Below are 13,279 nucleotides of genomic sequence, written 5' to 3'. Positions count from 1 at the left end.
GTATTCGGAAACTGGCTTTGGGCAGTGAGATGTAAATTGAAGTCGGAAGGGGTGGGTGGGTGTGTCTTCCTAGGAAGGTTTCCCTCCGTGAACAAAGGCAGGAACTGTGGTGGGGTGAGTAGCGGGGGGTGGGGTGGGGAGGGGTTTTGGTCATTATCTTAGGGCCATGCTTCCGGGCTTTGAGCTGAAATTGTTGAGGACGCCTTCCTGACACCTGCTGCAATTATTTTTGTGACCAGTAGGGGGAGACAAAAAACCCATACAGACGCTGGCCCGGAGCTGAGAAAAATCCCTCGTTTGTTGTATGAACCATCTGCAGTCAAGTATGCTATTCCTTGCAGCTGAGGGGCATTCCTTTTTTTTTTTTTTTTAAAGATTTTATTTATTTATTTATTTGTCAGGGGGAGAGAGAGAGAAAGAGAGCACAAGCAGGGGGAGGGACAGAGGGAGAAGCAGGCCCCCTGCCGAGCAGGGAGCCCGATGCGGGACTCGATCCCAGGACCCTGGGATCATGACCTGAGCCGAAGGCAGCCGCTTAACCGACTGAGCCACCCAGGCGCCCCTGAGGGGCATTCCTAAATGCCACTTTGGTTAAGGAGGTCTCCTTCTGTCACTAGTTTACTGTTTTGCTTGAAGTAGGCACTGGGATTTGAAGTTCAAAGCCGAACGCAAGCCCTTGAACCAGAGCAGGTGAGAGCGAGGAGTATCGGGTCAGGACTGAAGAAGGGAGCAAATAAACTCTGGGGCAGCCACGGGCTGGAGGATCCGGTCCAAGGGGGCTTCACGGAAGCGTTTCAGTTGGATCTTTTCCTCTCTCTGTCAGCTCTTAGTTTAGAATGATCGATAACAGTTTTTCACCTCCCAGGTAGAAAGCATTTCTGCTTCCCGGAGCTCTGCTGTGGTCGGGGATATAAATCCAGCCACCTTGGCTTCCTGGGTTCCAGGGGTGCGTGTGCATTTCCTGGCACTCTGGCGGGAGGAGACCCCGCCCCCGTGAGCACGACCAGCCTGCACCTTTGCCTTCCGACCACGAGGGGGCGCGTAGGACACGCTGAAGCTGCGTTTGGAGGGCTAGGGAGGGGTTTCTGGAAGGACAAGCTCATCCGAGGGTGTGCAGGCAGGCCAGGTAAGGGGAGGATGCGAGCGTGGGGCGTAATTGGGACCTTAGCTTGCAGCTCCAGCTAGTGGGGGAGAAGACAGAGGTCTGAGCGGTAAGAGCGAGGAAGGACGCAGAAAGGAATAGCACGGATTGCTTTGGACGCTGGTTCTGGGGGGTGGGGGGAGCTACACTGGGAACCAGAGCAGGGACTGGGAGTACTGGAAATACTATTCTACTATTCCAGGTGGGTCATCTTGAAAATGTTTCCTCCGATGAGAAGCAGGAAGCTTGCAAGTGCTCCAGCAGTAGGGATCAGGTGGGTGAGAGCCATCAAAGGGGCTGAGGTTGGAGGCTGTGTGTGACATAGCCTGTGGGGGAGGGTGCTGCCAGAAGTGACTCAGATCCAAGGCTTGGGATCCGAATTTGAGTCACCACTCTCGCCCACAGCTCCTGTCTAACCCATCAGCAAACTCAAGGCTCATCGGTCCATCTCCAAGTCCTGTAGGCTTGATGTCCAGAATATATCCTAAACTCTGGCTGCTTGCTCCCTTCACAGCTGCTAGGATTCCAGTCCAGAGTCCTTCCAGGGACTTGTTTCTGGTCTCCTTGTTTCCACCCTTGTGTCACCATTGTCCCTTCCTCACACAGCAGCCAAAGTGATGTTTTAAAAACCTAAAGCAGGGGCGCCTGGGTGGCTCAGTCGGTTAAGTCTCTGACCTCAGCTCAGGTCATGATCTTGGGGTCCTGGGATTAAGTCCCGCACCATTGGGCTCCCTGCTCAGAGGGGAGCCTGCTTCTCCCCCTCCCTCTGCCCCTGCTCTCTCTCTCTCAAATAAATAAATAAGATCTTAAAAAAAAAGTAAAACCTAAAGCAAATCCTACTGCCATCTTGGTTAGAACCTACCAGGTGTTGCCGTTTGCAGTAGAAACTCCTTCCCAAGGCAAACGATGCCTTGCACAATCTGACTGCTACCTGCCTTTTCAACATCCTCTCTTATGACTCTCCCCGTGTTCATGACACTCCAGCCCACTGGTCATTATTCTGCCTTTCAAATACCACAATTGTTCCTGCCCTGGGGACTTGGCATTTGCTATCCCCTCTGCCCCAAATGCTCTTCCCCCAGATATTGCCATCGTTGATTCCTTTCCTTTCACTTGGAAAGGAACAAAAAGGAGAATGGCCTGGGATGATGCTGAGATAGAGTGGACATTGGCTTCACTCAATGTCTTTCTGGAAATCTTCCCTGATATTTCTGAGAGACATCTCAGCATGGACGAATATAAGTTGGAATTACTGATCGTGGTAGTGGTCATGGGAGGAGGTAAGATGTGGGCTGAACCTTGACAGAGGGTATTGTTTCAATAAGCAGAATAAGTTCTAGTGACAAGCCAGATTGGAAAAGCAGCATTCAACCAAAATTGGAGAGGACCTTAACAGCAACTACCGTTAAGTCCCATATCCTGTTGGCATCTCCTGCCTAAATCCGAGCCCTCCATCCCTGCAGTCTAGCTGGTGAACTATCCCCAGAGGAATTTTCGAGAGAGACAAGATAGTACTAAGTGACTGAGGAATTGCCAAGGAGACAGTTTGTGGCAATGAGGTCCTCCTGGGGTGGGGCATCCTCAGAGTGCACTTGAATTTGGTCCTGCCTGAAGGAGAACCTCCTGGTTCTCTGTTGGGTGGGCAGGAGGTGCTTGTGCCCGGTGATGCCCACAGCTCAGCCCCACCCTCAGTCATGTCCCTTGTCAGGCCCCTGTGGCCCTCCCCTCAGCCATCTCACGCCCGACTGGTCAGGAACAATCTTTCATCTCTTCCTGGCCAGCTGTCTTGGCCTTCACTTCCTCCTCTGAAATCTCAATCTCTCCGGGAAGTTTCTCTGGATGTCTGAGTGGCTCTGTGTCCCTCTCCCCTTCCCCCACAGCTGGCCAGTCCTGGGGTCTCCTGAGGTTCCCTCCCCCTGCCCACCCCCAACCCATCTCTCCTGCCGTCGTGGGGCGGGGTCTCACATTCCAGTCTGCCTTAGCCTGGCTTGTTCCTGTGGACTTTGGGTTTCCTTATTGATCTGAAATCCTTCTCCTGTCACGTGGTTTTATTTGTTCATGGCCATATTTTTCCATCGTGACTATTTGGATTGTTTTCCTCTGCAGCCTATACTGTTCAAACAGGACTTTTTTTTTTTTGGTTCTAGAGGAGAGGAATGTGGATTTCACATACACTGAGGAAGCTATTTCTCAGCTTTGATTTCCACACTGGGTCAAAGTATCAAAAATGACAAGTAGAACCTTCAAATTTAGGCTTTCAAGAAAGACTAAGGGTCAGCTCAGCATACTGAATGCGGGGGATGATTTCCTTAAGGAGCCCAGCTCGGAGGCCGGGGCTGGGAAGGGAAGGAAGTGTGCGTCACGCAGATGAGCTTCATAGAAAGGTCAGGGGTGAGAGGTCTGTTCTGTCTTTTGGGGTTTTTAAACCTGTGGATGGTGGTGGGTAACTGGGTTAAAAAAAAAAAACCTCAAGTGAATTTGGAGGGAGTCCAAGAACATCTGATTCCTGTTTTCCTGGGAGTGCGTCCTGGAGGGAGGAAGCCTCTCAGATGAGCTAGGGTCTGTGGCGGCTCCAAGACCTGAAGGTGTGGGAACCTGGAATGGAGGGTGGCTGCTCACTGGGAGGAGGCAGGTCTGGGCAACTGAGGCACAGAAGAGGCGTGGGTTGTATTAAAGAGGTTCTACGACCTCACAACAGAGGGGACATCCACAGTGGGCTCCTGAACAAGGCGCAAGGGACCAGACGGTCCACGCCACGCTACAGTGGACCCCCCAGGGCAGGATGCCCTGTAAACGTTGCTTTAAGTGGATACCAAGAATTTCAGATGAATTGAAGGCTTAGAAGCACAGGATGAAGGGTAACATCTACTCCCATTTTTATATCATCTCTGTTTAAAAAAATACTTTTCTACACTGTGTGCTAGGCAAGGTGATTACTGTTGATTTGATTCACAGATTAGATTAATGGGGTTTTGCAAGACAACTGAGCCGTGAGTCAGCTCCGTGGCCGGCATTCTAGGCTTCTGTGTCCCTGAATCCACCACCTGACCCCTGGCCTCTAGAGCTCGTCTCTCCTGTCCCGCAGGAGGGGTGGCTACTGCCCCCGGGTGCCCTCGGAGCCTTCAGCCCTCGCTCCCGCCCACAGCACAGTGAGGGGCTGGGCCAGGCTGCTGTTCTTCACGCGGCAGGAGTAGGAGTCGGAGCGGGAGGCTCTGTCCTGCGGGGAAACTGACATCACCACCCAGGACCGGTAAGTGCTGTTTCCGCTGGGAACAACATCTCCCCCCTCAGCCTCCTGTGTATCGTCCCCCTGAATCCAGTGCAGCTCAATTTCTCGTGGGTAGAAGCCATCGGCTTGGCACTTGAGTGTCTGAGTTTCTGTTGGGGTCCAGTGGCTGGTGATGGACACGGTGGGGGGATCTGCGAAGGGACAGAGCGTGGACATCGAGGGTCTGCCCTCGATGGCTCCCGCTCACGTCCCTTCCCTCCCGCTGTCTGGGCGTCAGTGATGAGCAGAACTCCAAGCTCTGTGTCTGCCTCCCCAGGGAACCTTTGCGAAGATCAGGCAAGGCCGAGGGTTCCCAGGAGCCTCCCCGTTGGATCGTGGAATGACCACAACAGCCCTCGGGCTCCCCTGTCCCTCCACCGTATATTGACATCTGATGGCAAGAAATTGTGACTACCCCCCCATACATTTTTCTATTTTTTCCCAAACTTCTGAGTGAGCTTTGGGGCTCCCTCCTCCCCCAGTCTCAGCTCCGTGCCTTAATTCTGCCTGTGGCTCTCTCCGTCAGACCCATGCCTGCTCTGTCCCACAGGACCCTCGTTCTCACTGTTTCCCAAACCGAAGTCTCAGCTTGTGACAACCAGGCTCTGACAGGCAGGCATTTCCCACACCTGCCTTCATCCACTGCCCAGCTGGGAGGCATCATCTGAGAGACACCACCTGGGCCTGAGATGCTCCCCGGGCTCCCAGCCTGAGATCACCTTGGTCTTTCTCAGCTCAGCGTGGGGGGAGCAGGACCTAGGAAGCGGGGGGTACCTTGTCGGTCCAGGTGGATCTTGCTGTACTGTAGGTAACTCCGCAGCATTGCTGGGCACTCCTCCTCCAGAAAGGCCTTGGCCCGCAGCACGTAGACCTTTTCCGCCTCCCACTTCTGCTTGGTGTTCAGAGCTGCTGGGTCCTGGGGGACCCAGGCTGGGATTTCTTTGTTGAACTCGATGAAGTTCTTTCCATCATAGGCGTACCTCCAGAATGCTCCACTGCTTTTGTTATTCCGGAGCTCACAGCCAAACATTCCCTGAAAGGTGTGAGCCCCTGCACCCGCCCCGGGCCCCCCGGGGAAGTCAGTCAAGCCTGGCATCGACTCCGTTTTAATAACTTCGACTCCTACACAGTTTGCAGAAACAACAGGAAGCGAGGTTTTGGAAATCTAAGCATGTGGTCCCTTTATCTTGGCAAATGGGTTATGAGTCACACATACAGCAGAAGAGGGAAAGGTGCTTTGGTTTGGTGTTTTAGGCCCGTCTGAGCTGCGATGCATCCTTCCCGGCTGGGGAGGGTCAGGGATTACGGACCATGCACCGTGCTCCCAGCTTCCTGCCCCCCACCCTCCGGCATCATCTCATCTAGTGAACTTCAAATACCCTGGGAGTTCTTAGGAACCTGACAGAACCACACTGAAGTGCCATCTCCAAGTTAAATAGAAATTATTCGGAGTTTCATACAGATTACCAAATCTCTCCTTTTTCTCGCTGTTCTAAGTGGAGCTGATGTTACTGCTTCAGTAAACATGATGTGATCACGGCTCCCCTCTATTCTGGGGCCTAAGATCTTCATTACGAATCTCTGAAGCCCCCTCTCAGCCCAGTGAGCAACAAGTCTTGGAACCTGGCCTCCTCTGGGAGGGGGACACGACTGGCGTGGACCCGATACTGATGAGCGCTGTGGGCCCAGGCTCTGATATCAAGCTCCCTGGGCGCAAACGGCAGATCTCTCTCCACCCCGACCTGGCGTGAACTTGAGCGTTTACCCTCCCTGTGCTTTGGTCTTCTCGGCTTGGAAACAGCAACGGCCACAGTGCTGCTTTAGAGCGTTGCTGTGAGCGTTCCCAGTCTTCACGCCTGTGCCTGGCACGTAGTAGGTGCTCAGGAAATGTTATTCTCACACCCTCCATTCCTCTCTTTACCCTCTTTATCATAATTACTTGCTTCAGCATTTTTATTCCAGCCCATCAGATGTCTGCTGGTGTCCTTCCCGGGCACCCGGGTACCTCACCCTCTCCTACTTCTGATGCACAGTGCGGGCCCTTTTCCTTACCAGGGCTTCCCATTCCTTATCCTTCAGATGTCTGCGTACCTCTGGCCTCCTATAGGAAACTTTCAGATTCTACGTAGCTTCTTAGGCATTTTTGTGCTCAGAAACCCATCTTTCGACACTCACCCTATGATGATTTAGCATTAGCAGTTCACCAGCCTGTGACTGGCTGACTTGGGACACAGGGTTGGGGATGGGGGGTTGGGGGAGTGGGGGTGTCCCGGCTCCTCCTCCTCCTCCTAACACAATTCCAGATGAGCCCTCCCGAGTCTGCTCCTTATGGACAGGAGGGTCTTCAGGATTCCATGTAACTCTAACAGTGTGTGGCTTTGAATTCAGTCCCTACTGAGCTCCCAGTATGGGCCACGGTTTGTGTGAGGCATTTTCTCTCAATCATTCAACATATTTCATTTGAGCAGGTTATTAGTGGCTGTCCCAGGTGATGGGACGATTGGGGAGATCAAGACCAACGATGTTCTAGCTTTCATGGAATTTGCATAGGTAAGTTTTGTGGAATCTTTTGAAGGTTCCAATTTCACAGATTCAGACCAGATAATTAAGAACATGTTCATTGTCAAACAGCTAGTGACTGGCCGGGCCACCATGTGAACCCAGGTCTGACGGACCCTAGGGTTAGCTCACTCTTCCCAACATCCCTGGGCAGGGGAGCCTGATGCCTTCTAAAGTAGGATCAGCCTCAGACAGGTTGGGCTGGGCAGCTGAGAGGTGACGCATGCCGGGAGGAGAGCTGACTCTGACATCACTTCCTGTCAGAGCTGAGGCCTGGGAGTGAGGATGGGACGGGATGGGGCAGGAGGAGAGCGGATGCGCTGTGGGGTTGGGGGGATGCAGAGTGTCTGCGTATTTCTACCCTGCTCTCCCTTCCTCCTTCGGGACGGGGATTACTTCCATCCTGCTGACCCCTTTCCACTCACCCCTGCAGGGCTGCCTCTTGAGCTAAGACCCTCCACCCCAGCAGTCCACGGTCCACTGACCTTCTGTATCCTTGTAATAGTCCATGATGTCCTTCAGGGTCACCATGAAGATGTCCTCCCTGGCCTTCTGAAGTTCACTCTCGTTCTCCCAGTCCTCTATTCCTTCCATCTGGCTCCAGGGGTACCAGGGTATGGCCTTCCTATCTTCACTGTCATAGTGAAAGAAATCCTGGTCATTGAGGTAGGCCGTGGCCTGGAAGCTGGGGAAGCCTTCGCTGGGCTTGGACAGCCCAGTGTAGAAGAAGCTCAGAGAGTAAGGCCCTGAAAAAGAGGAGAAGACTTTGAGGTGTGGGGTCCATGCAAGGGATGCCCAACGTAGGGCAGCAGAGGGCCAGGAAGGGGGCTGTGGCCACTGGGCCTCGTCCTCCCCAGCCCTCAGCCTCACCACTCTGGAGGCTCACCCAAGTGCAAAGGGCCCTACCTCTATCCTGGGTATGGTACTTCAGACACCATTCTGTGTTTTCACTTCATTGTTTCTTCTTGACACATAAGAAAGTAATACTTCTCAGCCTCCTTGTATGTATTTTGGGATCATGCGACTGCATTCGGGGGATGTGAGTGGGAGTGATGTGCATTCTGGGGATGTGAGTGGGAGTGATGTCTTTCTTCTGGTCTGAGGCCCTATGAACTGGTTTGTTCTGTCTTTCTTTTATTTATGTGATGACTGTGGAGACCTCAGGATGAAACCAGGAGTCCGAAGATGCAAATAGCCCAGATTCCTGAGTCACCCCAGGGAAGACAGGAACGTTGCCTTATCTGTATTCACTTTACACAAGCAAGAAATAAACCACTTGTTGGGTTAAGCCACTAAAAACTTTGTTACTGGAGCACAACTTAATCTAAGACATAGAATTCGAATGTGTAGGAAGAATTTACCAGAAAACTCAGGAGATGACCTAGAATGGATTGGCACAGGGTAAGGCCAGGATCTGGATCTCAGAATTCCCAGGGTTGTACCTTGCGTTTTGGTGTAAGGCAGGGGCTTGGAGAGGGGGGACATTTCCAATTAATTCAGGATATAACTCACATCGGGGTTAATAATGTTGGAGGTTCTATGGATGATTCCTAGTTCAAGTACTGAAATTATTCTTGCTAATTAGTTTCTCAATGTGATTAACTTTAGACCTCGTGTAAAGCAGATCACCCTTCACAGTGGGTGGGCCTCATCCAATCAGTTGAAGGCCACAAGAAAGAAGCCCAGTCCCCCAAAGAAGAAGGAATTCTGCCTCCACACTGCCTTTGGACTCAAGATGGCAACACTGACTCTTCTCCGGGTCTCCGGCCTGCAGATTTCAATTGTGCCATCCAGTTCCTTAAAATCAATCTCTTTTTCTGTATTTACATCTTGTCTGTTCTGTTTCTCTGGAGAACCCTGACTAATACAGATTTTGGTGTAGGATGTGATTAACATTTTAAAATAAAACATGCATCCTCATAGTTTTTAAATGTAACGAATTTCAGACATGCACAGTTTAGCTTACATTTCTTCATGTAATTGGTGGCCAAGAAACAGCCTCATTTTCCTACCCTAGTGTGGACTCTGGAGCTTCCCAGATTCCAGCTGGCTTCTTTCCCCCTAACTTGCCCTCAGGGCTAATGGTAGCACTGTGGTCTGACTGTGGGGGGAGGGGACCATTTTCCTTGTACAACCGTCCAGTTAACCTGCCTTCACATCTGCCCCTTAGGGTTGTTCCCTCTTTCTCTGAGAACCAGACAGATTCACCCAGCCACTGTAAGAAAGCAAGGGACAGAAAGTTCTACCTGTGTGGCTCCTGCTTTGTCCTGGCTGTGTGACCCTCGCCAGGTCACTTCACCTCTGGTCTCAGTTTTGCTCATTTGTAAACTAAGGGTTTTAGCTTCTGATTCTCAAGGCCTCATTGAGCATGAGTTCAGAGGCTCCCTCAAGGCTTCTCGACGTTTGTGAGCTGAGTTAGGTGACAGCCTTGGACACTCACTCCCACAGTATATCTGGGAATCCCAGCTGCATTAGAAGGCCTTTCTCCAGCCCATCTGTCCCCCAGAGCCACCCTGGCTTCCTCACTCACCAGCTTGGGTCTCCTGAGGGACTGCAGGACCCAAAAGGAGTAGCAGGGACAGCAGGACAGACACCACTGTGCCCATTTTGCCTGACCGGAAGATTCTGGACTGCCCTGGGTCATGGAGCTCAGAGCAGACTACTTGGAAATAAAGCCAGGTGTAGTTCTGGGAATGGTTGGGCTGTGAGCCCAGCCTGGGAAAGGTGACTCCACAGCCAATAAGCACTCAGGACAGGCTCCTCCTCTGACAGTGACAGCGAAGGATGCACAAGCCACCCCGGGCAGAGGTTGCACTCAGCCAGCTCACAGACGGTGTGCAGACTGAGAGCCAAGACGGGCTGGGACTGTGTTTCCCCCAGGTGACAGAATGCCAGGGCACGAGGGAGGAGGGAAGGGGGAGTGTTAAGTGGCAGATGCCTGGGGTGTGTGTTGCCTTTCCAGTCTATCACCCTAGGCTCACTGGGGGGGTTGGGGTGTTGTCAGATCACCTCTGGAAAAGCTCTGCACATGGCAGACCCCAGCTAGGGTGGGACCCTCTCTCTCTCTCTCTCACCCAGCACACTGGAGTTCTGCGTGGAGGACATTCACATCTCTGCCTCCCTCCCTTTCTTTTCTTTTTTTTTTTTAAGATTGATTTATTTATTTCAGAGCGAGCGCGCGCGCACTTACGTGAGTGGGGGAGGGGCAGCGGGAGAGGAAGGACCCGGACATGGGGCTCCATCGCACGACCCTGAGATCACGACCGGAGCTGAAACCAAGAGTTGGACGCTCACCCGACGGAGCCACCCAGGCGCCCCTGCCTCCCTGCGCCCCTTCCTATGCTTGGGGAATCCAGGCCTTTCTACCCTGGAGGCAGAAGTAGCCCGATTCCCCTTTTGGCAACCTCCTTGCAACAGAACAGGTGCGCCCGGCTTGGGCTCGGTCGAGCAGACGCCGGCGCCCTGGCCGCGGAGGCAGGTGTCGGTGAAGCCCAGAAGGCGACAAAGCGGGCGGCCCTTTCTGGGCCCATGTCCTGGGAGCAGCGGGGCTGCAAGCTGTGGGGGTGCCCCGCGTCCAGGGAGGTGGTGTCGTTGGTCCCTACTGTGGGCAGCGGTGTGTGTTTACAGGACTTGTTCAGTGGTGTGATTTTTTCCCTGTGTTTCTCCGACCTAACTCTGAGGCGGGGTTTTCCAGTCTCTCCATTGATTCCGACAGCTAACCGATAAATCTGTTTATTTTCTGCTTCAAGTCAGAATTAGATTCTGTTTCAGCAACTGAAGATTCTGACTGATAATGAAATTGGGACAGGGAAATGGAGGGAGGGTAACCGGGCTTGATCACAGGGCCAGACTGGGGCTGAATGCAGAGACGATACACACGTTTTGGGAACTTTCTTGCAGGCTGTGGTTTTACTCTGTGGAGAGTTCAACACCTGACTGAGTTATCTCTTGTGGTCCGCCAGGATGAAATGCTCATTGAAGGCAAAATTTTAGGTCCTAAGCAGCTGCTACCATAGGACAGTGTGAAGGGCTTAAGGAAATCAGGGACCCAAGTCTGGGAATGTGGAGTCCAGAAGTGTTGGAGAGCCTAAAGAAAAAGAGTGTAAACGCAGAAGCAGGAATTACTGACTTCAAGCACAGCCTGAAAAATTAGGCAATTTCTGTGACAGTGTGGAAAGAATCTTTTGTCTTTTGCAATTGCCAGGATGAAACAGATGAAAACCTAATACTGATTAATGATTACAACCTAACAACAGAAAATTAGGTTGTGTAACCTAATTATGAAAACCTAAGAAATCTAAAAACCAAGTGTGGTCAGGAGTTTCCTGCCAATCTCCTATGATGGATGCCAACAAGGAATTATCGGAGAAGGAATTCAAATCTGGAATGGTGTCAGGAAAAAGGCAGCATGGGACATACTGTGGTTGAACAGGACATGGAACAGAGATAGAAATGCCAATTTCTGGGTGCCTGGGTGGGTCAGGTGGTTTAGTGACTGCCTTCAGCTCAGGTCATGATCCTGGAGTCCCGGGATCGAGTCCCACATCAGGCTCCCTGCTCAGCAGGGAGTCTGCCTCTCCCTCTGACCCTCCCCCTCTCATGCTGTCTCTCTGTCTCATTCTTTCTCTCTCAAATAAATAAATAAAATCTTAAAAAAAAAAGTTTAAAAAAATGCCAATTTCTTTATATACATATATTTATATATATATATAATATATGTATATATATATTATATATATATTTTTTAATTTTATTTTTAGGGATGCCTGGGTGGCTCAGTCAGTTAAGTGTCTGACTCTTGGTCTCCGCTCAGGTCTTTTTTTTTTTTTTTTTAAAGATTTTATTTATTTGAGAGAGAGAGAGAGCACATGAGAGGGGGGAGGGTCAGAGGGAGAAGCAGACTCCCTGCTGAGCAGGGAGCCCGATGCGGGACTCGATCCTGGGACTCCAGGATCATGACCTGGGCCGAAGGCAGTCGCTTAACCAACTGAGCCACCCAGGCGCCCTCTGCTCAGGTCTTGATCTTGGGGTTGTGAGTTCAAGACCCACGTTGGGCTCCATGCTGGGTGTGGAGACTACTTAAAAAAATTTATTTTTAAGTAATCTCTACACCCAACATGGGGCTCGAACTCACAACCCCGAAATCAAGAGTTGCATGCTCCATTGACTGAGCCAGCCAGGTGCCCCAGAAATGCCAATTTCTGTTGGCAGATAAAGGACAAATTTTGTAAGGACAGGGATGGTATCTGTCATGTTCATTTTTCTGTCCCTAGTGCTTAGTCCAGGGCTTGACAGAGAGAAGACAATAAAATAACACTTACATAAATAATAAATACATCAACGGATACATGAGCAAAGACAAAAAGAGATGGTGCCAGACCTATGTGAGGGTCATTAAGGCCAATTTGGTGGAAACTGGGTTCATGAAGATTGAGGGGATGGGCAGGTGGGATGATAAATTTAAAAGGGAGGTTGGAATCAGGTTCTGAAGGGCTCCAATCCAACGAGTATCCAATATCATCCAACGAATGAGGCACGTCCCACTCCTGCATCTTGTCCCTCACAGCCTGTGGTCATCCCTCTTGGTCAGTGGTTCTTGGCCTTTTGTGCCATCGCCTCCCTTGCTGGTTATCCTCAAGATACTTTTTATTTTTTTAATTTTAAAATTTATTTATTTTCTTTCAAGATAATTTTTTCTTGTTTTAAGTAGGCTCCACACCCAGCATGGAGTCCAACACAGGACTTGAACTCAAGACCCTGAGATCAAGACCTGAGCCGAGATCAAGACCTGAGCCGAAATCAAGAGTCAGACGCTTAACCGACCGAGCCACCCAGGCTCCCCTCAAGATAATTTTTGATGCATAAAATAAAATACGGAGGATACAGAGGAAGCCAATTACATGGAAACACAGGTCTTCCCATGTACCCTTGGGGCTGATGGGCTGTTTGCAGAGTGGTCCCCCGATATAGAGCAATATGCAATTCCAAAGTGACTGAGAAATTGCCAAGAAGGAGACAGTTTGTAGCAATGAGGTCCTCCTGGGGTGGGGCATTCTCAGAGTGCACTTGAACTTGGTCCTGCCTGAAGGAGAATCTGCTGCTGGTTCTCTGTTGGGCGGGCAGGAGGGGCTCGTGGAAGGATCCACATTTGGTCCTCTGGGCCCTCTATCCTCCCTGGTGTGCCCAGTGATGCCCACAGCCCAGCCTCACCCTCAGTCATGTCCCTTGTCAGGCCCCTGTGACATCAGCCATCTCCACGCCCAACTGGTCAGGAACAATCTTTCATCTCTTCCTGGCCAGCTGTCTTGGCC

At 51.4% G+C, this 13,279-nt stretch overlaps 1 protein-coding gene and 2 long non-coding RNA genes across 4 annotated transcripts; 2 read left to right on the top strand and 1 right to left on the bottom strand.

Annotated features, from left to right (window-relative positions):
- The first annotated feature begins 1,054 nt into the window (after positions 1-1,054).
- On the top strand, positions 1,055-8,904 carry LOC118527128 (uncharacterized). 2 transcript variants are annotated; one of them, XR_013448694.1, is made up of 5 exons: positions 1,055-1,126; positions 4,097-4,391; positions 6,878-6,959; positions 8,126-8,369; positions 8,577-8,904. It is a non-coding gene; the product is annotated as an uncharacterized LOC118527128 (long non-coding RNA). The 2 variants fall into 2 exon arrangements; XR_013448695.1 differs by lacking the exon at positions 1,055-1,126 and adding an exon at positions 3,594-3,999.
- On the bottom strand, positions 4,236-9,613 carry AZGP1 (alpha-2-glycoprotein 1, zinc-binding). Its single transcript, XM_036078779.2, has 4 exons — positions 9,499-9,613; positions 7,454-7,714; positions 5,184-5,459; positions 4,236-4,561 (listed from the first exon to the last, which is right to left on the bottom strand). The coding sequence occupies exons 1-4, from the start codon at positions 9,572-9,574 to the stop codon at positions 4,236-4,238; spliced, it is 939 nt and encodes a 312-aa protein (XP_035934672.2). The 5' UTR covers positions 9,575-9,613.
- A 381-nt stretch (positions 9,614-9,994) lies between these two features.
- Positions 9,995-12,875, top strand: LOC144382212 (uncharacterized). The gene is made up of 2 exons (XR_013448697.1): positions 9,995-10,390; positions 12,679-12,875. It is a non-coding gene; the product is annotated as an uncharacterized LOC144382212 (long non-coding RNA).
- The last annotated feature ends 404 nt before the right edge of the window (positions 12,876-13,279 follow it).

This window comes from Halichoerus grypus, chromosome 6 (assembly GCF_964656455.1).
Source record: "Halichoerus grypus chromosome 6, mHalGry1.hap1.1, whole genome shotgun sequence".
Taxonomy (NCBI): domain Eukaryota; kingdom Metazoa; phylum Chordata; class Mammalia; order Carnivora; family Phocidae; genus Halichoerus; species Halichoerus grypus.
Note: the sequence above shows the minus strand (reverse complement) of the source record. Positions and strands in the feature narration are given on the sequence as shown.

Coding starts and splice junctions, on each gene's coding strand:
- AZGP1 (XM_036078779.2), bottom strand. CDS start 9,574: ATGGGCACAGTGGTGTCTGTCCTGCTGTCCCTGCTACTCCTTTTGGGT. Junction 5,460..7,453: donor CTATTACAAGGATACAGAAG/GTCAGTGGACCG, acceptor GGGCGGGTGCAG/GGGCTCACACCTTTCAGGGA. Junction 4,562..5,183: donor GATCCACCTGGACCGACAAG/GTACCCCCCGCT, acceptor GTCCCTTCGCAG/ATCCCCCCACCGTGTCCATC.